At 41.0% G+C, this 25,501-nt stretch overlaps 1 protein-coding gene across 5 annotated transcripts in view; it reads right to left on the bottom strand.

Moving 5' to 3' along the window:
• MAST4 (microtubule associated serine/threonine kinase family member 4) overlaps positions 1-25,501 on the bottom strand; it is a 567,608-nt gene that overhangs the window by 39,711 nt on the left and 502,396 nt on the right. For all 5 annotated transcript variants that reach the window (XM_030322252.1, XM_030322263.1, XM_030322258.1 and 2 more), the window contains 7 exons: positions 24,852-25,009; positions 22,782-22,857; positions 20,595-20,804; positions 15,392-15,493; positions 12,634-12,766; positions 8,617-8,684; positions 5,579-5,664 (listed from right to left, as the gene is read on the bottom strand). In XM_030322252.1, the coding sequence (XP_030178112.1) occupies positions 5,579-5,664; positions 8,617-8,684; positions 12,634-12,766; positions 15,392-15,493; positions 20,595-20,804; positions 22,782-22,857; positions 24,852-25,009 (833 nt within the window). The remainder of the gene's footprint in view (positions 1-5,578; positions 5,665-8,616; positions 8,685-12,633; positions 12,767-15,391; positions 15,494-20,594; positions 20,805-22,781; positions 22,858-24,851; positions 25,010-25,501) is intronic.

Below are 25,501 nucleotides of genomic sequence, written 5' to 3'. Positions count from 1 at the left end.
TTCCAAATAAAATTCCTATTTTAGTACGGGTGAGAAGGTTTTCTAAAGTTGACAAAATAATACAAATCTAGATTCCTACATTCAGATTGCTTCAAGTTCTTATGTTACCTTTAAAAGCAGTGAAAAGTGGAAAACAAAAATGATGTATTACAAGTGTGGTTTATGTAGGCTATCTTAAAAAGGCCTTATATCAAAAGACTAGTAGGCGTGTCTGGGTGGCTCAGTTGGTTGAGTGTTCAACTCTGGATTTTAGCTCAGGTCATGCTCCCCGGGTCATGGGATCGAGCCCTGTGTTGGGCTCCACATTGAGTGTAGAGCTTAAGATTCTCTCTCTCTCTCTCTGTCTCTCTCTCTTGGGGCTCAATGGATTAAGTGTCCAACTTTGGCTCAGGTCATGATCTCACAGTTTCTGAGTTTGAACTCTGCTGGTAGCTTGGAACCTGGGTCCTGCTTTGGATCCTGTGTCTCCCTCTCCCTCTGCCCTGCTTATACACTCTCTCTCTCTCAAAACTAAGTAAACATTTTTAAAAAAAGAGAGATTCTCTCTCCTTCTGCCCCTCCCACTTGTGTACACGCACTCTAAAATTAAAAAAAAATACTAGTTAATTTACATATTGAGATTACATTAAATTAAAATGTTTACAGAGTGCATCTTTTTTTTTTTTTTTTTAATTTTTTTTTCAACGTTTATTTATTTTTGGGACAGAGAGAGACAGAGCATGAACGGGGGAGGGCCACAGAGAGAGGGAGACACAGAATCGGAAACAGGCTCCAGGCTCCGAGCCATCAGCCCAGAGCCTGACGCGGGGCTCGAACTCACGGACTGCGAGATCGTGACCTGGCTGAAGTCGGACGCTTAACCGACTGCGCCACCCAGGCGCCCCAGAGTGCATCTTTTTAATTTTTTAGTGTTTATTTATTTTTGAGACAGAGAGAGACAGGCATGAGTGGAGGAGAGGTAGAGAGAGAAGGAGACACAGAATCCGAAGCAGGCTCCAGGCTCTTGTCAGCACAGAGCCTGATGTGGGGCTCAAACTCATGAACCATGAGATCATGAACTAAGCTGAAGTCGGACGCCTAACCAACTAAGCCAGCCAGGTTCCCCTACAATATGCATCTTTTTAAAATGATTTCCTACTCTGACTGACTTCTAAATTAACTAACCAACGACTCATTCTTTCTAGGTCAGACTAAAGGCTTTTACAGTATTTTTCTTTTCCCAATACTGATTGGATAAAATCAAGATCCTCCTCACCCTCCCCAAACCTTGAGCTTCTCGTACAGAAAAGCTGGAAGGAGGACAGATACTGAATCAGATATAAGGGAGCACAGAAAATAACCTGGTTTCCTCAGAAATAGAAGACAAGCAATGGTGAACACATACTGTCATGAGGAGGAATTTTTGAAACAGAATTTACTTTTTAAAATGAAAATTAGAATTTGAAATGTTGAAACAAATAGTATGTTTAGATAAGCACTTGCCTATGACTGACAGTCAAGTGGAAGACAGCTTACTTTCCCTTTCTTCTTCGAGTATTTACTATTGAGTAGCTATAGTGCTGAGGGTCCTCAGACATGATACTATGAACTTCACTTTAGACTGTCACATAGCTGACATTAGATTTTTAATCAACCATCACCATTTCTTCCATAAACAACTGCTCAGCAATATGTTTATGAACAGTAGGAAGTGGAGAAGGAAGAACAGAACTGTCTAAGACTTAATGAAAGAACAAAGAAGCAAGATGCCTCAGGTCTAATTTGACCAGCATCCAGACCAGGTTTCTCAGTGGTCTGATGTGAAAAAGGACTCGTATCTTTATTCTCAGATTTGCAATTTGTAAAACTTGATCTTTTTGCTTTCCCTTGCTATGATGTACTTAAAACAATCAGTTAATCCCTAGGGGAATTTACCTAAATCAACTGAAATTAATCCTATAGGTAGCTTGAGACATCACTGCCTCAGGACACACATATCTTGATCAAGTTGCAAAAGTCAACTAGGCTTCTTAATTAGAATTTGCTGTGGCTGGATTTCTGCTTCTCTTATTCAGTTTTTATAATACCATACTGCTTTAGGACTATTACTCTTAATGCTGAAATCTATAAATCTCTTTGTTTAGTAATAACTGTTGTCTCTCATATACCTTTCCGCCTTTCCTGTAAGTTCATATTCCAGATCTACTTAAGTCAGTGGAGAGGAGAGACGGAGACTGAAAGAGACAAACAGCAGCCAGCTGACAGACATCTAATGCCGCTAAGCACAGGTGTAAACCAGACAAATTCTAACACTGGACTGAACTGATTCAGCCCCACATTTCCTCACTTTCTTTGAAAAGGCTGCTTCTGGGTCTCTTTTCCTACACCGACCTGCTTTTAAAGCAAGAAAACCCAAGGGGGTGAGGCAACTGTCCTCTGTGAGCCAAGCTTTACTCATTCCACCCATGCAGAACTGAGTAGTGAGAGGGTGGGGAGAAATGGAATCAGAAGCTGATGGGATCTAGAGCAGAATGAATCAGTCCTCTCGGGAGTGTGAATGTCTGATGCGTATAAAATTATGCTTAAGTCTGAGAGGCAATACGTGAATCCGTGCGAGCAGATCTGTACGTGGGAACAAGAATGCATGTGTTAGAAAAAAGGCTACAAGGAGAGAGGGGTGGCCATCAACCCGCACACATGGGTCTCACGGGTCTCTTAGGTAAATGACCCCATCTTTTGAGGAGTAAAACAGACTGATGCGCAGCAAAGCCAGAAAGTAAAGCAAAGTGGGAGATGTCATGCCTTTCAAATTTAGTCTTTAAAAAAATTTTGTTTAAATGTTTCATTTATTTTTGAGACAGACAAAGCACGAGCAGGGGAAAGACAGAGAGAGAAGAAGACACAGAATCCAAACCAGGGTCTAGGGTCTAGGCTCTGAGCTGTCAGCACAGAGCCCCAAGTGGGGTTTGAACCCACGAAATGCAAGGTCATGACCTCAGCCGAAGTCAGATGCTTAACCAACTGAGCCACCCAGGTTTGGACCTCGTTTTTAAAAATCTTTTAAGTCAATTTTATTCTTTCACTTTGAAAATATTCAAAGCCGTAATTGAAAAATCCAGGTGGAATCACGAGAAGAAGGCCTTCTATACCCAATGAACATGGCTCCAAGTTGTAACAAGAATACTGAGAGAAGGAAAGAGCACTGTTTAGAATTAGCACACCTGTGGCCATCCATGCATCCAAGCCTCTCTTTCCCCACATCTAAATGGAAATAATATCGACACCACCCAGGGTTCTTGAGAGAAGACAGTATATATAAACCAACACGGTGCCAGGCACACGGCAAGTGTTAGCTCTCTACGAAGTGTTAAGTTGGCGTGAAGGGACATCTAACTTCCAGTCAGGGATCCGAAACACGTAACGTGGAGAGAAGGAAATTGGGTGGTATCAAATTAGCAGGTTGGCTTCATAACATGAACCATCACTAAGTATGATGCGGAGAAAACGCTGATGTCTTAGAGCCCCTCCTAATGAGAGGGTTAGTTCCCAGGCCGGGCAATTTTCACAAAGTCGAGGCATCGGTGTCACTCTGAGCCATGGATACTGAGTGGCAGACTGTGACACATGTCAAGGAAACTTCCAACAGCCCCAGATCATCTACCCAGTGTTCCACTGGAACACATAAGCTTACAATCAGCCTCCTGACTGGGTGGACCAATGGGTAGAGCCCCATTCAAATTTTGAACTAAAAATAATTAAAATGAAGGGGAAATCTGTCAGAGATGTAATGAGAGATTAAATCTGAGAAGAGCAAAAGAGGAAAAAAGTTTTGGCTGATGGGCAGAAGTTCCCACAGGCAGCTTGTAAGCCCATTCATTAATGGCTTGGCCTGCATCCTGGGTGTTTAGTGATTCACAGCTTGTTTAACTTCTTGTATATTCCCAGCCATTCCCTGAAGTGTGATATACCTCATCTACTATACAGTGGTTTAATTGCACTACAAATGAGTTTACTCAACCAATTAGAACTCCAAATAGTGCTAAGATATATGCCCAAATTTTATACAAGTGGTGCTTCACAGATCATCTTATTCTAGAATTCCACTGCCAATAAAGTCTACCAGGGCTCAAACCCATAGACTCATTAAATCTAAGTTCAGTCTTTTCCCTAATGAAGGAAGAAATCCTCACATGATCTTGAAAACTAAAACGAACTAAAACCAAATAACAAACAAATGAAACTGACAAACAACTCTATACCCAAATAATTTCCTTAGGGGGACAAGTTTCAAAGGACCGTTGAACAAAATAAAATATTCTAAAAATAAAATATCAGAAAACATTTATAAGCTACATCAGGAAATATACCATTTGCCATAATCCTGAAAATAAATCAGTGAAGCACAGGAAGGACTCACAAATATTTAAGCTCTTCACTAAGTTAATGGTGTGGAAAATATTAGGTAAAAAAAAAAAAAAAATTGTAAGGAGATACATCCCTTGTGGCGTAACAGAAATCGCTTTTATCTCATCTGCTCATATGTGTGACAAATGGCAATAAATGTCTATGGGATTGTTTATTGCTCTCCAAATACAGATGGAATTGAGATTAATACTTAATTAAACCAGAGCTCTTGGGCTGTCTAAGATGGATCAGGACACAATATGTGTATTAATTACCCTTCCTGTTTCTAAGGAACTCAGAAGGATCTTGTCACCATTGACCCTACACTGTGAGAAGAAAAGCTTATGTCTATGAAAATGAATCAAGAAAGGGGCACCACAGGGGCACCTGGGTGGCTCAGTTGGTTAAGCGTCTGACTCTTGGTTTCAGTGAGGTCATGATCTCACGGTTCGTGAGTTTGAGCCCCACATTGGGTTCTACGCTGACAGCCTGGAGTATGCTTAGAATTCTCTCTCTCCCTTTCTCTCTCTGCCCCTCCCTTCCTGTCTCTCTTTCTCTCTTTCTCTCTCTCTCTCAAAAACAAGTAAATAAAACATAAAAAGAATTAAAAAAAAGAAAGGGGCACCACTAATGTGATCAGAGTACGGACATCAACTGAAAAAAAAAAAAACCTTGGTGTGATATAAAGACTAAAGGAAATGAACTGCTCTAAGTTTTCAAGCAGTCTTTTTACTGCAGTACTTGTCTCACAAGGTTGACTGGTGGTGAGACTGCAAAGTACTGGTTAATTCTTAAGTAGTAATGCTACATAGGAGTGTAAATATGTTTAGAGATAAAGATTATATATATCCAGAGGTAGATGCGTGTGGATGCATATTTACAACCAGGAGTAGGCACTATGGCACTCAAAACAGTGGAATAAAGGAGGCAGAAACGGATTTATATAAAAACCTTCCATGACTTCATAAAGCCTCCTTCTCCATACCTCTAAAATAACTCCAGGTCACTTGATACGTTTTCTTGATGGAGTATCCAAATGAAAAATGATTTTGGCCGCACATTATAGCCACCAGTGAAGGAGCGGTAATCTGAAAATTCAAGTCCCTAATGACATCTATTTGGCCTAAAATAAATGTGAAGAATATATTACTCAGGTGTGTTAAGATACAATAGAGAGTTTTCTTGAATTACTCACCCATAGGCTCCATTGCTAATCAATTTAATCGTTTCAAAATCACTTTCCCGAGGTTTCCTTTGAAGTTTCAAGGAAGCATTGGAGCTCTTGGAAACAAAATATGGAAGTTAGAAAATAGCTGAAAACTCCAGACAATGGCTTTAACAGCAACATAAATAATATTAGCGTGATATGCTCCAGTTTTTTTTTTTAACTTTTTTTTTAACATTTATTTATTTTTGAGAGACAGCGTGAGCAGGGGAGGGGCAGAGAGACAGGGAGACAGAATCTGAAGCAGGCTCCAGGCTCTGAGCTCTCAGCACAGAGCCTGACGTGGGGCTCAGACTCACAAGCCATGAGATCATGACCTGAGCCGAAGTCCGACGCTCAACTGACTGAGCCACCCAGGCACCCCTATGCTCTTGCTCTGCTGTTTAATATGCTGAAGCGCAGTATTGGCAGCCAAAGGAACCTGAGAGACAACTTTAAAGATCAACGTCGCACAGCAGTACTGATCCACTACTTCTCATGACAGAGCCTCAGTCTCATGTACGTGAACCCCCTTTTCCGGGAGATGAAGGCACCAAGCTTTTGAAAATTTCCAAGTTTGATTTACCTTTGTAAACTATTCTTGTTAGCCTCATCCTGGTGTTTTCATGTTTTGAGACTTAAGTCCAAAACGTCAAGCCTTAATTCAGGTTTCAGTCAGCCAGGAAAGAACGGGCTGTTGTGGCTCTAGATGAGCTGATGGATACACGAACTCTGGTCTGTCCCTGGCCAGAGAATGTCTGTGTCCTTTCTGCGGTACCTTTTGTTTGGAAAAGATAGTCGGCAACAAAGACGCTCGAACAGACAATCCGTGTGCCTTTCTTTACTTCCCTATCATTATTCTTACGAGGCTTTAAATATCTATTTTCAAAAAGATAGCTCTTTAAATGTTGAGCTCAGGGGCACCTGGGTGGCTCAGACAGTTAAGCATCAAACTCTCAATTTCAGCTCAAGTCATGATCTCCTCCTGGTTTGTGGGTTCGAGCCCCTCACTGGGCTCTGAGCTGTAAGTGTGGAGCCTGCTTGGGATTCTCTCTCCCTCTCTGTCTCTCTCAAAACAAGTAAATAAACTTTAGGAAAAACATAAAATAAAAAGTTGAGCTCAAAGGAAAATAATAAGCAAAGTGTTATGCTTTAATTCTCTCATACTCCATGTATCTGAGCATTGAGAGGGTGAGCAGTGACAGCCTCTTTGCGTCTGCTGCGGAGCCCAGGATTCCCTTCCTATTACTTTAGAAGAAATCCTATGAGTCTGAGGTACGTGTCACCCTCTCCAAACCGAGGCTGTCATGCACTAACATGCTGTCCCACTCATCTTTTGGAGACTTAGGTACCTAGCTTTCCACCTTCCTCTCTGGTCGAGTTCTCTCACCATCCTGGATGACTTCCGTGTCCCACAGGTAACTTACCCAACACCCTGGCCTCTGGGCTACTTTAGTTGCTCAACCCAACAACTGTTTCTGTCCTCTATTTCCCCTTGGCCTTTGGCACAAGTCTTAGGTCCACTCATCACTGTTAACACCCCATCACAGAAAATGTAATTCGGGACAAGGACCATGCACTTGTTCCACTATTCCACTCTAATGGGTCCCCAAGCTTTGGGCTGTTCAAAGCCCACCTGTCTCACTAACTCTTCCGCACCCAGGTGACCTCATTCATGCCCACGGATGATTCCTATGTCATTCAGAACTCCACCCAAAACTATCCCTCTGAGCGCTCCAAAATTCCACACCGTATATATAGTTGCTAGTTTGATGGCTCTTCGTGACTATCCCCCCCAAAAAAACTTAAATCTAAACACATTCAAAATTGTAATAAATATGATAGAATTAACAAAAATAACTATTGGGACCCCTGGATGGCTTAAATGGTTGAGCTTTTAAGTGGTGATTTCATCTCACACTTGTGAGACTGAGCCCCAAGTAGGGCTCCCTGCTTAAGATTCCCTCTCTCCCTCCCTCCCTCTCTCTCTCTGCCCCTGTCCCCAGCCCATAGGCACTTTCTGTCTCTCTCAAAAAACAAACAAAACACCCGCCAACTATCATTTATTTAGCATTTAGTAGTGTGCTGACCTAACCATCTAACACAAACTATCTCATTTAATCTTTTATCTTTTTTTTACACAAGAGGAAACTAGGCACAGAGATTCCCACAGCTAGCAAGAGGTACGGCCAGCTTTCAAATCCAGGCAATGTTACTCCAGAGCCTGGGTTCTTAGCCCCCAGGCAATACAGCTACCTCTCTTTTCTGACCACCCCCAACTCGCTCCAGGCTGGTTCCCAGGATGACGGCATCCTGAAACTGTCACCTGTGCCACTGCATAGTCTCCTGAGTGGCTTCCCCGTGGTCACCCCTGTGTGTTCCCCTCACCCCATCTACTGTCTGGACTGTAGTCAGAAGACTGGAAGCCATGACTCTTACTGGGTCATCCTCCTGTCTACTTGTCTCCACCCCACAAACACACCCATTTCCTCCAAAGTTCAACTGCTTCCCATTGTTCCTTGAAAGAAAAGATTTGACAAAGATGAGCAACAAGGACCTGTATGTCAGGTTTTTACCCAAGCTCTCCAATCTTTGTGGTCTCCTTGCCCTTGCTCTCAGATGCACTCTGCTCCCTTGTGGCACAGTTTTTGCCCAGGATGTTCCCTGGGCTTGGAATGTTCCCTCTGCCCCTTCTTATCCTAGCAACTTCTCATGCCACATCTCCTGTGCCATTTCCTTGGGAGATCTTATTGGACTGGCAAGACTAAGGTCAATTTCTGTATGTTTAGTAGCATATGGCTCTTTTTCATCATTGATCTTATATACAAGTTTAGCATTTTTCTTTTTTCATGCATGATTTCTTTTTATTAATTTCTCTTTGAAAAAAAGGACTAAAATTATATGCTTACTGCCTTGCACATAGAAGCACAATACATGCTTAGCGAAGAGACAAAGTAAGTAACACACTCCAAATCTCCAGATGTTGATAAAGAGAAAAACCAACGTATTTCATCAAGAAAGACACTTACACTCACTGATTCATCTGTTTCTGGTGTTTCTGCTGTCCCACTGTCATAGTTTCCCAACTGAGCCATTTCTAAATTAAAAACAAAACAAAAAAAAAGCAAAGTTTAAGAAAAATACAACAATTATAACTAGATAAGAAGTAATATCTTTGGGGCGCCTGGGTGGCACAGTCGGTTAAGCGTCCGACTTCAGCCAGGTCACGATCTCGCAGTCCGTGGGTTCGAGCCCCGCGTCGGGCTCTGGGCTGATGGCTCAGAGCCTGGAGCCTGTTTCCGATTCTGTGTCTCCCTCTCTCTCTGCCCCTCCCCCATTCATGCTCTGTCTCTCTCTGTCCCAAAAATAAATAAAAAACGTTGAAAAAAAAAATAAAAAAAAAAAAAGAAGTAATATCTTTGATATTAATAACAATTTACTCTCTACTTCAATATACCCATGGGAAAATCTTAATCAAAAATGGTAAGAGCCACCAGCTGCTGTTTTTGAAATTGTTCATTACATGCCCTTCTATAGAACCCTATTTCTTATGAACACCTAGACACGGGTACTTGAGAGCTGGGCTTCTGCTTCAGCTAGCAGGATTCAGTAGTCGACACAATCACCATGGGGTGGGGTTGGGGCAGGTGTGTGTGTCAATGATTATTCTTATGATAGGATTCTCAAGACAGGCAAGTCTTCCCAGGCTCTGAAAGGCATCAAAGATACACTGACCACAGCTCAGAGATGATTCTCAACTTGTGGCTGAGCATTCCTTGCTCCATTTCTTTCACATACACTGAGCAATATCCCCTTCCTGGTACACTAAGAATTTGCAATTTGTCACAAAGGAAGTAACAGTTGTTAAGAGACGCTTGATGATGAGAAGGCTTGGGTCACCACAGTCAGCACTTACTAGGGACCTTTTAACCTCAGGCTCTTCCTCTGTAAGATGGGAACAATGTATTCATCTTTTACTAGTTTCTTATAAGTACGATATAGGATACTCGTGTAAGGCTCTTAGCATGTTGACTAACAAAAATTAAGTGTTCACTGAACACTGATTGTTATTTATTACAATCCAGCATGGGCTGGATGCCACATGCCTGACAAAGTAATACCTTGGTGGTCTGCTTAAAAGACACAAAAACAAAAAAGGAAAACAGAAACAAACAAAAAGACACAGGCATTTAACCGCTCAATCCACAATGGAACACATCTCTGAGTCTACCTAAGTAAACGAAGAAACCAAATTCATTTTATGTTCATTTTAATTTCTACACCTAAAAATGTTTAATTAAAAAAACCCCCAAAAACATGAAGGAATTCCCTCCAAAACTTTGATAGGTAGTTATCTCTGAGTGGTAAGACCACAGGTAATTTGCATTTTTTTTTTTAATTTATTTATTTATTTTTGGGACAGAGAGAGACAGAGCATGAATGGGGGAGGGGCAGAGAGAGAGGGAGACACAGAATCGGAAACAGGCTCCAGGCTCTGAGCCATCAGCCCAGAGCCCGACGCGGGGCTCGAACTCATGGACCGCGAGATCGTGACCTGGCTGAAGTCGGACGCTTAACCGACTGCGCCACCCAGGCGCCCCTGCATTTTCTAATTTTTCAAAATTGAACGTGTATGCTAAGTTACATATATATATATATAAAATAACTTATACATAAGTTATAGTTTTTAGTTACCTATTTTTGTATGCATCTAAAAGGAGTCCTTAGGCTCTCATTTCATGTATTCATAGTCTTATAATTATAATCATCCTTTTTGGGAGAGATTACACATAAAAGATAGGAAGCAAAACAACAATGGAGTGTTGTCTCCAGATAAAAATTAACAAACTCCAGAATCTACAGTAAGTGAAAACTGTCACTAACTTTCCCGGTCTACCAGTAGCCGAAATTCAAGACTGAAAATGAGCTCAGTACTAACTACATGCTTCCGTGGTGTCATTCCAGTGATGTCAACATCCTCTCTGACTAGGACCTTAGATTGTTGGACTGGTAGGTGAACCAAAATGTGTTCAGTTGGAGGGATTCTCAAGGAAGAGACTGACTTGAATATTGTTTGAATAAAAAGGCAATAGTAGCTAACATTTATTAAGCATTACTGTATCCTGGGTAGAGAAATAACTCACATAATCCTAAAAACATCTCTATGAATAGGTACCACTACCCTGGTCTTAGGGAAAGAACACTGAGGCACAAAAAGGCCCATCAACTGCATGGTCAAGGTCACAGCCTGCAGGGCTGGTCCCGGGGTGCAGACCGGGGCATTCCCACTCCATACCCTCACTCCAGACTTTCAAAGGTCAGGCTGTAGGCCTGTAAGTGCAGATGCTGACAAGAAGGGAAACAAATGGAGACCAGATTTTGTAATAACAGCAGGCTAAGTGATATTAAATCGATTAAAAATGATCCTCAGATCTGAATCAAGAAAACAAAGTGTCAAGAGTTAAAAACACAACTCCCAGTGATAAATTTGCATTACTAAACATAAAACTGGTTCAAGATCACTATTAAAATTTATTTAGAGTCTCTATAAAGGTACACAAATGGGCCTCAGATTATTCATCTACCGAAGTTTAGCCTACAGTGTCATTTCCCTCCAGGTAAGAAAAGTGTGAAGTGCTCACTCGCTCTATAATTCAAGGGCTGAAACCACCTTAACTCTACCAGCGTGAACAGTCACTATAATATACTTTGACAGCCTCCCCACTCCAATTATTTTCATAAAAAAACAAATTAAAAGATGGTTCTGTTTTAAATAGGATTTCTGCTAAATAACTATTATCTGAGAAATACATATTATTTGCAAGCAGTGGGTAGTAATGGAATGGAACCAAGAGTCAGCTTTTGAAGCAGGAAGCTAAGGCATCATTTTGTAATGCCTGAAGAGATTTTTAAAACTCATCTAAATACCATTAAACATCTGCCCTTTTTATTTCATTGATTTAAACCATTTCTGAAGACTCATGATTCAAAAAGGTAAAGATGGTAATTTAAAAGCCATGGGGAAAAATCTCTCCCCAGGGAACTTTTCAGAAAAGCAGCCACCAGTCTCTGATAAGTGATGAATCTGTTGTGGTATTGCTTTCAGTACAGTATAAATTTATCTGGCATTATCTCCCAGTAATGCATGCATCATTTCACTGGAAGCAAAGATCGGATGGCCGTAAGAGCAAACAAAGCAGGGGAAATAGGAGAGCAGGGCAGAGAGCAGCAGGTTCCCTGGCTTTAGATGGGAAAATATCTGTGCCAACAGTCACCATCATTACAAACAATTTAGCAAGATAAACACTGTTTGCAAATTCAATTTAATGAACCAGGAAGACAATTTTGAATAGAGGAGCCTATGATTGTTTTTGACTCTTTTTAGGCAGTATGTAACTCAAGTGTTTTAAATGACCACCCCGACAGTAACGAGTAGGAAAAGGTAGGGGGCTGGGGCGGTGGGGGGGGGGTCATTTACCAGTATTAGATTTTTTAAAGAACCGCTAACAGGGTGCTTAGTCTTGTGTGTATTTAATAGCATCAGATGTATTTTTTCATCTGAACCGACCAGAAATGCTTTCATACGCTTTAAAAAACATTCCCCCCCCCCAAGGACATTCCTGTATATTATCATTTTTTTCGTAATTTTTTTTGTTACATGCAAAAATAGATCTATCAACACTGCGCCCGATCTATATCTATCATCAGTTACATTACTCCCCAATTCCTTTAAATGTCACTTTTAATTTAATTATAATTAATTTCTTTAGCAACATCTTCAAAAGTACAAGTGCACTTGAGGAGAACCCAACGGAGCTTTGCTGGAGAAAAAACAGAGAAAGCTGAAACCGAAACCCTTTCAGGACACTCTGGCATTGTCAGGCTGACAGGCCTCTAGGATTTCAAGGCCTATCCCTATACTGCACGTACAACACAAAATAGGTCATGTTCACCTTTTCTTGTGGCAAAAGTAAAGAGCTGCTAAGTTCCTGTATGAAGTCACAGAGCGTAGGCAAGTAAAAGGCCAGCCCAACCCAGGGACTCACCTTCCAAAGGATCCTTATTGAGCCCCAGCTGGCTAATGATGTACCTGGGAATGTCAGTTTTAATACCCTGTCCTTCTTTGGCATGGCCTTCGGCTGCTTCCAACAGGTAGTAAAATTCTTCAGGATCAAATTCCTAGCAGAAGACAAACACAGATGGAAACTAACTTAAGCCAAAATTCTCTGAGGTTTTAGTGCATCATTTCCTTTCACAGTAACATTTGCTGGATATACATGGCTGTGGTTTGTGCAGAAAGGAAGCAAATGATTTTAAAAAGTATATAATTCTCACCTTGTATTTGAAGCCTTTCATATTCTGAGGCAGTACATTTAAGTCCTTGGTAACTCACAGAACGACCACTTCCAAATTCCTCGTAATGTAACTTTGGAGGTTCTGTATATACTCCGTTTAAGAAATCTATCTCATTGAAAATGAAACAAGTCTAACATTTTAATTATGCTTTTTGAGTAAAACTTTAAAATCCAGGGGGCGCCTGGGTGGCTCAGTGGGTTGAGCATTCAACTCTTGATTTTAGCTCAGATCATGATTTCAAGGTTCGTAAGGTCAAGCCCTGCATCGGGCTCTGCGCTAACATCACAGAGCCTGCATGGAATTCTCTCTCTTCTCTCTCTGCTCCTCCCCCTCTTGCTCTCTTTGTCTCTCAAAATAAATAAATTAAAAAAGTAAAATTAAAAAAGTAAAATAAATAAAATACAATAAAATCCAGAAATCTCATCCAGAAGATTCAGTTTCTCCTTCTCCATAAACAGCCACAAAAGGAGTAATGCTAGAATATATATTCTCAAACGTTTTGCACGAAACTCCATTAGTACAGAGGTATCCAAAAATATTTTTTTTAAATCTCAGTATTACCATTTCGTCAGTATATCCTAAAGTTAATATTCCCATAATGTGACGATGAAGAAAGAAAAATATGAAATTAATGTTTTCGATTACCAGTGCCTATTTTAAAAATTTGGTAGCACATTTTACTCACGTCTTTTACTCCCTTTGGCTGTTACTTCTAGGATGTAATAAAAATCTTTAGGATTCCATCACTCTAGATGGATGCCATGGGTTTATGTGTCGTAAACAATTATGTTTACGGATTTAAATGACAGTTGCTACTTTCAGTTGTATTTCCTAAATGTTATCCCCCCAGGATGTTACCCATTTTGATTAATGCCCCAAATAGGCAACTTTAGAATATCAGCATTTCACCTGAATTACTCAAGGGTTTCTAAAGATTATGTATAAAGAAAGCTCGCTGTAAAGAGAGTAAAGCCAAAGGAGCGTATACACTCAGTGCCCTTTCTGTAAACTTACAATGATACACAGCACAAGCCTGAAACAGTAGGTATAAGACCAGTGGTTGGGGAATGTTCCCTAAAACTCTAAAGCTCCAGTTTCAACAGAGCTTCAAATAGTGCTGAAAACAGCAACATTTTCAATTCTACTTCTGAGCTCACTCGTTTCTATCTTTGAGAGGCTATACTTTTACTTTTTCTCTTCTGGTGTGGAGCAATGACTGAAAAAATTCACTTCCTCTTTTAAGACAAGATTGTCTATTCGCGTATCTGCTGTTGTCCAGAGAAACAGGTTAGAATGCTAAGTGGTATTTTCCCTCAAATGAAGCAAATACAGGAAGTCCACGCATGTGGTGCATAATTCAAAAAGTACAATGGGAGACGCAGTACAAAATCAGATTTCCTTTTCCTGGCATTTGTCAGTCACACAGTTCTCCTCCCAGAAGCATTGAGAGTATTTTTCCCCCTTTATCCTTCCAGAGACAAAGCCAAATGGTGCTTTTGATTCTGTGGTTCTAAGGGTCCTGGCCACTGATGGAAAGACCTACTCCACCATGCCCCGCCCTGTCTCCTCAAGATTTCCCTTCTCCTGTGACTCTCAATGCACTGGTATATTTCTTAGGGGCCAGTGAACATTCCACTATTACAAAAAAGCTATGAATTTTAATCAAAATAAGGGCAAAACCCTAGCAATCCCACCCTATATGTATGTGTGTGCATGTGTAATACCGCAAAGCTGTACTGCACGGGGTACAAATATTTCTGAAGTGTTGCAAATACTTTAGTGACTAGCAGAACTTAAAAGTGAGTGTTGATACAGTGCTAAGCCCCTTAAAACTATTCTCAGGCTCAAAGCTTCATGTGTGTTCACAGTGTGGACTGAAATTTCAACCAGAGTTACAGAAAACAAAAATTTTTAAATAGGAAAATGATTGACAAAATGAACTAATCTCTGAAAGTCTCACTTCTTGAGGTCTGTATGAGACGCTGGGGTACTTGCCCAAGCTGGTTGCTGCCTAGCATTTATTTCTAACATGCCGCATTTTAAAAACAGATGATAATAACTACAGATTATTATATATCATATTGCTGGTGTCCCTTTCTCTGCATCTTGCCAACACCAAAAAAGTAAGGCTCAAAGTGTTTTAAATTAACTGCCACCTAGTATCTATGCTAAGGTTAACAAGCACATTAGTTCATGATTATCTTTCACGTTTGACCAGAATGGGATGTGATTATCACTGAATACAGCACAAATCCTAGAACTCTGACTTAAAACCAGAAAACAAAAATCACATCAGGATGTCCTCATAAACATTCACAAGTTGTAGTTCCTGCTGACTCTTTCCATTTAACTCTGGTCTTTGAAGCCAAAGAAACTGAAAGTTTCTGATGGTCACTGCTTTCCCACAGTTAACAGTAAATAATGGAGTCACATCTAGGGGCAACTTACCAGACACTCTAATAATCGAGCTGGGCGGGCAATAACAATTAGGATCTTTCGAACCAGTTGTTTAATAAATGCCAATTCTCCACTTTCTGAACGATCATGAGCCTACAAGAAAGATGATACAGAGTTGCTCTATTCAGTGGAAAAGGAAATCAGCAAAGCACGCTAATTAGATAATTACAAATCTCTGAAAATTAAGTGATTTAGAAAATACCTTTCACAGACAGATAAGCGGACATTATCTCTTCATAAATGGACACTGTTAAAATTCTTTACCTACAAAATGGCTCTATTAGCTAAATTTCAATTGCATAACTTTGATCTATTCGGTGTTAAAAATCAAATGTTAAAACTCTTAATGTGAACCATGAATGATGGAGAGATTAAGAGATTATAATGCATTAAGTACATGATACAAGTGGAGTGCGAGGCTGATAAGGGACCTTGATTTACCAGATACAGCAACGTTAGCTATGAAATGGCTAACACAGTGAAGGGCTGCTTTTGTTATCCTGGACATTTAACACAGTCATGAAATATATTTTACACGTGCACCATGAGTAGCCTACAAATTTGTTATTTTACGACCTGTAAGAAGTGTGCACTGCTGATTTCAAATGTGAGGGAGATAATGTTTATACGTGGATATATTCATACCAATTTGATTTCGCATATTGAATAAATTATACCTAGGCACTCAACTCAGTAAAATCTGACTTTAAATCTTTTTAAATTTTATGTTATCATGTGCCTGGGTGGCTCAGTTCATTGAGCATCTGACTTCGGCTCAGGTCATGATCTTGTGGTTGACGAGTTCGAGCCCCACGTCAGACTCTGTGCTGACAGCTCAGAGCCTGGAGCCTGCTTCGGATTCTGCGTCTCCCTCTCTCTCTGCCCCCCCAGCCCCCCCGGCCACTCAAGCTCACTCATGCTCTCTCTCTCAAGAATAAACATTAAAAAAAATTTTTTTAAACTAAAAATAATCAGTTCATTCCTACTTCTTACTTTTTCTTCTTTTTTTTTTTAATTTTTTTTTTCAACGTTTATTTATTTTTTGGGACAGAGAGAGACAGAGCATGAAAGGGCGAGGGGCAGAGAGGGAGACACAGAATCGGAAACAGGCTCCAGGCTCTGAGGCATCAGCCCAGAGCCCGACGCGGGGCTCGAACTCACGGACCGCGAGATCGTGACCTGGCTGAAGTCGGACACTTAACCGACTGCGCCACCCAGGCGCCCCCCTACTTCTTACTTCTAAGAATTATCAGCTATAACCAAAGCCAGAACATACAATGGGTTGTATTAACTCAAATAATATTTTATATACTAACATTATTGGGGAGGGAGGAATTCTGTTAAGACAACACCAAACAAAATCACACAGCATGAGAAGAAAGTTTCCAGGCTGCCAAGAGCAAGCACCAACACTAATGGATACCCTGTGTTTATATTTTAAGTATTGGCCGCTACAAAAAATACTAAGACCCATATTTGAAAGTAGGTTATAGTTTCCTATGGATATTATTTTCTTTGGCTAAATACACCTAAGTGAGAAAACAAATGGAGACATCAAGCATTTCATCTGGAACAGACCTAGACCTCAGGACTTTAAAAAGCCATCAGTTAAATCAACCTGCTCAAAACCACAGGGGGACCTTGCCTGGGTCTACAAAAGACTGACAATGGGGAAAGCGGCCAGGAGATACCAGGCACACAAAGTCACAGCTGGGAACTAACAACAATTGCATCCTGTGGAAGGTAAAGGAAATTCCCACAATAAGGACTCCATCTGAAAGGCACAAGCTTCCCTGTGACTCTTTAGCTCCAAACTCTGGAAGGACACTGTCAATGTCATTCTGAAGATAGTTTTAATTTTCACACAAGGACTGAAGAAAATGTTTATCCGTGAAGATAAATAAGACAACCCAACAATGCTCTTCATACCACAAGTAAACACGTTTCTCTGCTCAAAAGACAAATTCTCTAAATATCAACAATTATATTATGCTATATGGCATATTCAGATGATTTTTGAAACCCAAATTTTTCTTTTTGTAATTGCCATGAAACAATCTGCCAGGTCTATTAGACAGAAACAAAATTAAATGTGTGTGTGGGGGGGGGAAGGGGGTGGCAGGATTTCAATGTAAACAGCTTTGGATATTGATTCTATCCCTTTCAGGGAAAGCCTCTGAAGGAAAAAAAAAAAAACAAAACACAGGACGAAACTAGTAATTATGGTAACATCCTGGGACAGAACTGTGGAATTAAGGAAGGAGCATCTCACAGAGACTGACTACAGAGTTACTCTCTTATCTGCCTCTTCTGTTTCTTTTTTTTTTTTTTTTTTAATTTTTTTTCAACGTTTATTTATTTTTGGGACAGAGAGAGACAGAGCATGAACGGGGGAGGGGCAGAGAGAGAGGGAGACACAGAATCGGAAACAGGCTCCAGGCTCTGAGCCATCAGCCCAGAGCCTGACGCGGGGCTCGAACCCACGGACCGCGAGATCGTGACCTGGCTGAAGTCGGACGCTTAACCGACTGCGCCACCCAGGCGCCCCTGCCTCTTCTGTTTCAAAACGCACCATTTAACAAATATCATTTTCAAGATATTCTCATAGCAAGTAATATGCATTGCATTCCTAGCCTTTTTTGGGGGAGCTGTTTGATTAAAAGGAACAGCAGAAGTGAATTATTTGACAATAAATTGTAATAAACCAAGCATTTTGACATGCATATATACATATCTTCTTTTCTCCTTCCCTCCTTCCCTTCCTTCCATAGTTACTGAGGAAGCAAGTATCAGCCACAGTGCTAGGCACTAGGGGGTTGAAGACGATTGGGATGTGATCCATGTTCTTCAAAGAGCCCTCTTTGAAAACCCAAAACAGAGCATGAAACTGCACTATGGTCAATGTGCCATCTTAGGGTTTTTACTTATAGGCAGAAAGGAGCCAGTGAGGAATGTTATTGGATAAATGTTCTTACAGCCACAGAGAATTAAGAATTTGGGAGTCAGGACTACAGTCTCAGTGAACTGTCCACGTGGAAAGATACTCATTAGCCAGGCAGACACATGAATCTGAAAGCTAAGAGCTGCTGGTCGGAGATACAAACAGGAAGCCATTAGAGTTCATCGGTCTTTAAGAGAGCCAACAAGGGGCGCCTGGGTGGCGCAGTCGGTTAAGCGTCCGACTTCAGCCAGGTCACGATCTCGCGGTCCGGGAGTTCGAGCCCCGCGTCAGGCTCTGGGCTGATGGCTCAGAGCCTGGAGCCTGTTTCCGATTCTGTGTCTCCCTCTCTCTCTGCCCCTCCCCCGTTCATGCTCTGTCTCTCTCTGTCCCAAAAATAAATAAACGTTGAAAAAAAAAAATTAAAAAAAAAAAAAAAAAAAAGAGAGAGCCAACAAGATCACCAGAACAGAGGGAGGAGCAGTGGGCCACAAATCAGATGATGGGAAAACTAACTTTCAGAAAACACAAGTTAGAGGAAGAGCTCTTGGAAGAAGCAGAGAAAAAACACAAGCACTAAAAATATCTTGGGGCTCTTGGGTGGCTCAGTAGGTTGAGCTTCTGACTTTTGATTTCAGGTCAGGTGAAATCTGAGGTGATGATCTCATGGTTTGTGGGTTCGAGCCCCATGTCGGTCTCTGTGCTGACAGTATGGAGCCTGCTTGGGATTCCCTCACCCTCCCTGTCCCCTTCCTTACTCTCTCTCAAAATAAATAAACAACAACAACAGAAGAATAATTGAAAAGGAGGGGTGTTATGAAGAGAGAAAAGGAAGATATTAATATTGCTGAATATAATAATATTCCAGTAAAAGAGAACTGTTCCAGTAAAATGTCCAGAGGACAAGACAGTAAAGAGGACAGTGGACTTCAGTGAGTTAAATGAGGGGAGGTCAGAAGCCATTCATTCAAGAGTTCTTCTATATGCTAGACACCACACTAGATGAACAAAACAGACAAAATCCCTGCTCACACAGACACCTATGCTGGGACTGGTCCCTGAGCTATTACCAATCCGTGATGACACGGGTAAAATAATTGAGTGCAAGCATTTAGCAGCTCTTACATTTTTAACATTTCTTGTACACCCAAATGCATGTTCCTATAAATTTATTTTCATTTTAATTCATAGGAGAATTAGCGCAAGACAAATTGGAAATTAACAATGAAAAACAAAAACAAGGTATTCAGCCCCCTAAAACACTCTGAGAAACACTGCCTTAATGAACTACAATAGGGTGAAATATGAGAAATGGGCACAGAGTACAGAAAACTCTGTTGGGATGTCTGGATGGGAAAGAAAAATAGTGACTTCTAGTCAGAGAGGCATCTTCTCATCTTGCCAGAACTCAATTCAGTAGGGGCAAATACAGATGAATTTCTAGAAAACTAGGATGCTAATATTTTCTTCCAGTTCCATGCAATTATTTACATATTCATGCTTAGAAAAACAATCTATGGTTTTTGCTGACATGGGCATAACTTATGCCCTATGGGGTAGAGAAATACAATATATCTAAATATAGAGACGAAATAGGTTTTACTTGTAGGCTGTGGCTGATCAATTTCAGTCACAAGAGCAGTATACGCATTAATTCCATTCTACCATACACATTCCTTCCTGCCCTGGGTGTTATCAGGAGTTACGCATTCAAGTATTAGACCTAGACAGGTACCTGTGTTTATCTGTCTTTTGGAAATTGGATATTTTGTTAGAAGAGGAACTGACACTAATGAGAATTTAAGTTGCCATTTACTACCCAATACCATGTGCGGGTTAATTAATAGGACACATGGCCTGAAAGGAGCCAGCAATTTTCCATTTAGCTTTTCCAGATATTAGAACTAGATAGCATCATCAAATAACGCACATGCACTCAGGCAATTTATAACTTTATGGGTGGGGGTGGGGGGAAAATCACTGCCTGAAAATCCCTTACAATCCACTTATCCCAGAGCCATAGATTGTTGGGTCCCAAGGTTCCTGTAAAGGTTATTACATTAACTTTCTATTACTACTATAAATGATGACGAGAATCAATTTATAGCAAGTAGCAATCAGTTTTTTCTTCTTTGCTTCCCTGGAATATGAACTCTATCTCATGGTTACAGTGTGTAAGCAAATGCACTCATGAAATTTTTCTTTTTTCAGGGGAAAAGCAAAACAAATCCGAAAACTTTATATGGTGGTTCATACCTCTTGCAGCAATTTATCTAATTTGTGTTGTAATTCAAGGAAGTATCGTGAGGTGATGAGACCCTGGTGGGATTTATCCAAGCAATCTCGAGCCAGTTCAATAATCTGATGGTGAGTGAAACTGAGCACTCCATCTGCTAGAGGAAGAACGTGGTCAGGAGAGTAGCTGGTGATTATTTCCTTCAGACGTTCTTCCATCTGAGCCGTGGCCTATTTAGAAAAGACACGCACACACAGATGTAAGATGACAAAACACACAAGTGGACAATTCAATCATCACGTTTAGTGAGCATCTTCAGACACCTCCACAAATTGTTAGTTTCTAGAAACTACTGGTGTATATACATAACATCATTACATACTTGTCAAAACCCACATAATACGCACCACCGGGAGTGAACCTTAATGTTAACTATGGACTCTGGGTGATGATGATGTGTCACTGCAGGTTCACATCGACTCTTAACTGGTGAGGGATGCTGAAGGGAGGAGGGTGTGAATGTCGGGGAGGGGGCTGGGGGGGCATCAGAGTATACAGGAATTCTTGGTACTTTCTGTTCAATTCTGATGTGATCCTAAAACTGTTGTGAAAAAATAAATCTATTTTTTTTTAAAGCAGCAACAGCAGCCTCATTACATGGAAGAAAGATTTGAGGTATACAAGGGAAACTGACTACCCTAGGGTGATAATTATTTTTTCTGTCCTATCAAATATAAGATGGTCTATAAAGGCTTCTGCAAGTCAAACAATACCGTGAATTGTCATGCTTTCGTTTTAGATCTTGGGCTATTTCTTTCAGATGGATGCTCAAAAATATCAGGTTATGTTTTTACCTATTCAAAACTCAGACTGCTGCTAGAATTCCACAGGATAGGCAAGAGTTGTTTTGTTCAGTAGGTTATAATGTACCAGGAACAAGCATCTTATATTATCCTTATCCTTCTCTCAAAAAGCTGTATCACATGTAAAAAGCCAAGGAGATTCCCCAGGTAACATAAATAGAAAATTTCCTTTCCAACTTTCATTTCATTCTGTGACGCCCTACTGCCTAATCAGTATCCTTTGCTTATATTGTCTATGAGGAGGTGGGGGTTTCTCTTGGCCTCCTGCTCCCCTTCTAAAATCCTAACTAGCATTAACTACGTGAGTCAGGACCTATTTCCCCGGTGAACAAGTGACATGTAATTAATAGCTAAGACAGCTTTAATCAATGACATCAATGTCGGGTTCATTGCAAATAATAAGCATTTTGCTACTGATTTATGAAACCAGAGATTTCCTTTCGTTTTCTTGCCTGGGGCTACACAAGTAGTGGGGGAGGAACAGGAACACAATGGAAAGACAGTCTTCTCCCAAATGTGCAGGAATACTAGTGCAAAGGCCGTGGATACTAGGTGACAGGAACTATCAAACAGCAGGCTTTTGCAGCCAGGACGTCTGGCAACAACTCTTCGACAAGTCCTCCCTGGCTCAATTCGAATTCCTTTTGCAAGCCCAGTGGGGAACACTGCAACTATACCCTCCCTTCTAAATTAATAGGGGAAGACATCAACTTGCTCAAGAGATAGGAAGTCCCAGAAAAGACAAATGAGGTTGGGGCGCCTCCATGGCTCAGTCAGTTAAACGTCCGACTCGATTTTGGCTCAGGTCATGATCCCACAGTTCGTGGGCTCAAGCCCTACAAGAGCTCTGGGCTGACAGCGTGGAGCCTGCTTGGAATATATTCTCTCTCTCTCTCTCTCTCTCTCTCTCTCTCTCTCTCTCTCTCTCAAAAACAAACAAACAAAACAAAAGACAGTCACCACATACTACTCTATAGGTTTCTAACGAAGTAAAACAGTTGCTGCCTGAGGATTCAGGAACGGGGCCCAGATTAGGGCAGAGGGAACATGAGGGTCTAGAGGCTCATTCTCCGTGGGGTGCCTCATCAGGCCCACCCAGTGGGTGGGACAAGCAGCAGGATTCATTTTAGAGGCAGCTCACACAGCAAATATGGCTAGTCCTCAGCCATTTTTAAAAAATATTGAGTGATTTTACCTTTTTCAGAAGCTATGGTGCTGTTTTACACAAGCCCAGCTCGTTACTACTAGACTGGACCATTGCTTCCCGTAACAAAACCATCTTACACATGCTACACCCAGGTTGCCTGTTCGTTGATGCTAGGCATCTTCGATTCAATTCATTACCTTTGGGAACCTTTCTTTGTAGACATGGTTCATCATAATTATTTCATGGTCACAGCAGGCGGGAGAACGTCCGGGGCTGCAAGCAAAGCAAATTACCCTTTTAACTTGCCTCAGCATGAAATGAAAATAAGCTTTTTATTTATAAACAATTGGTTGGATCAAAAGGACTATACAACCTTCGTAAGAGAAGTATATTAGGCGATAAACTACAAAATCAGTCATTAGTACGTACATACATACCCACACATGGTGACACCCTGGAGAGGATTTCAGAAAGGAAGACTAAGAAATGGAATGCCACAAAATAATTACAGCTACGATGCAAAACTAGTTCAGAAACGTTCTTAAATTGAGCTTATATTCTGTATGTAGGATGCATTTGTGTCGTTCTGGAAACCAATTAATGAATTACAATATAAAACAAAATAGGATCATTATGAACAGCAACATCTAGGACACAACGAACAGGGTAATTTCACACTTTTATTGTACACCTGAGCTCTGCCGTGTACCACTGAAAAGGTCTCAGAGTCTTCTGTGGCACAGGTGTCGCCACTGAAATCCATTTTCTGGCCTAGCAAATACCTATTTGGGATGCTGAGGTAAGCACTTTGGACAATATGAAAGAGAGGCAGAGAACTGTTGTGTGCTTTCATTATTTTAATAGCAGTTCGTGTTTGTTCCTCGTGGTATACAGTCGTGCAACGTCAGTGCGAGTATTTACATTCCAGGGAGAACATAGCCTGCACCAGATACCCAAGGAGCTCCTTTCATAAAACCATAAAATGGGCACCCATGTGGTAAAATACAACACCTTTAAATGAATTCGTAAAATTGGTCTTTTATTCCCTAACTCAAAATAATAACTCATTCCCAAATTATTCAGCGTGGCTACATTTACTATCAGTTTATGATGCTAAATAAAAAAACTACAAAGCGGGGGGAGGGTACCTGGCTGGCTTGGTCAATAAAGCATAGGATTCTTGGTTTTAGGGTTTTGAATTAGAACCCCATGTTGGGTGTAGAGCTTACTTTGAAAAAAATACAAAGGGGAAAACCCTCCTCAGGAATCTCAGATGTTCAACTGAACACCTGACAAACTATTTTCATAATAAAATCTTAAACAGGAAAGTATTCCGACTCTAGCGTCAAGATATCACACCGTGGAGACAAACTGCCTTGAGCGTCCGGCAGAGAAGGACCTGTCACCCAGCTGCTGGGACTGTAGAAGCCTTCAGCCATCAATCCCTTCAAAGATGGCCTCAGACGCAGCCACCCCATCCAAGCCACGTCCTTGCCAGGGTGCTGCACCCAGGGACTGAGGTAGGGATAAAAAAAAAAAAAAAAAAAGTCCACTTGGCCCAGAAGCACAACTCTGACAGGTCATGCCATCCCCGGAGTCCCCTGTGGAGTCAGCTGTGTGACGGCTTCATTTGCCTCTGCCCCATTTTGCTTGCTTGCCTTCTTTCTACAAGTATAAATCCTGAGCACGCCCTACTAAGCATCCTGAACACAAATCTGTTTTAGGGTCTGCTTCCTAAAAAACAAAACTGTAAGAGATACCAAATGTCAAAATTCAAGGGAGACAAACTCCTAACAATGCATTCATGATCCTGGAAAAAAGTAAAACTCATGATGCGAAGAAAAAATGAAAAATAGGGGTGAACTTTTATAATGTGGAATCTGAACGAAAATCCTTCTATTTTTGCTGTCCTTCCTTTTTAGCCAAGCTTAACTCTCCTAAAATAAGAGCATTAAGTGCTCCTACACCACAATTAGATTGTCTTGGAATTTCCAATGGCAAGAAGGCTTTATAGGAGGTCCCTTTGGTCCATCATGATTACTGCTACTATAGCAATTAGCAAATTGAGAGAAATTGAAAGAAAAACAGTGAGATGCCTTTCAGTGGTAATTAACAACATCACGTAGAGATGGGAAAATCACTCTCTATTTAGAGAAGTTCACAAATCAATTAACACTGAGATGAATGGGACCACCCAAAGGCTTCCCTAGAAATGGTTAAAAACAGATAATCCAGTTAAGTAACATTTTTCAATCAGGTCCACACACCTCAGACTTCGGGAACGGGGGCGCATGGGGGTGTTCCTGCATCTGTTTTCCGTGGCAATGCTTTCAGTAGTACAAAAATGTTTTGACAGGAAGTGCAATTCATCTGGCGTTGGTTGGTATGGTAACTGATGCAGCTTCTCCTGGGAGGAAGAGGAGGACTACGAGAAACCACAGTGAGGTTAGGAGACCACCTCAGAAAGAAAGACAAGTGAATCTGCGAGCAAAGCAGTGAACCTAGGGGAGGGACATCACCATTTCATACTATTGCCTTTTCATGTTAGAACTATAATAATTAGTGTCTAAATGTGTACCCTTGCTGCTTTCTCTGAGAGGTCAAAATGCCTTCTATATTTCATCTCAGCTGTCTATAAGACCATTTCCCAGAAGATAGCTTCCTCTCTTGTAGGAAACTCAGGCTCTGAAAATGGGCAGGATCTACTCAAAGCCACTGTAAGAAAGTGACAACCAGAGAACCTGGGCGCATGAAATGACAGATTAGTTCTCAACTGAGTATGGTACCTCGCTCCTATCGCTACTCACAATCAAACACTGTGACTTTCAGGTGAGTAACATAAAATGAATGTTAGGATGTGTGATCACAAATAAAGTAATGAGAGACCTTCCTTTACAAAGCATGCTGCCCTTTGACA

This window comes from Lynx canadensis, chromosome A1, assembly GCF_007474595.2.
Source record: "Lynx canadensis isolate LIC74 chromosome A1, mLynCan4.pri.v2, whole genome shotgun sequence".
In the NCBI taxonomy this organism is placed as follows: Eukaryota; Metazoa; Chordata; class Mammalia; order Carnivora; family Felidae; genus Lynx; species Lynx canadensis.
Note: the sequence above shows the minus strand (reverse complement) of the source record. Positions and strands in the feature narration are given on the sequence as shown.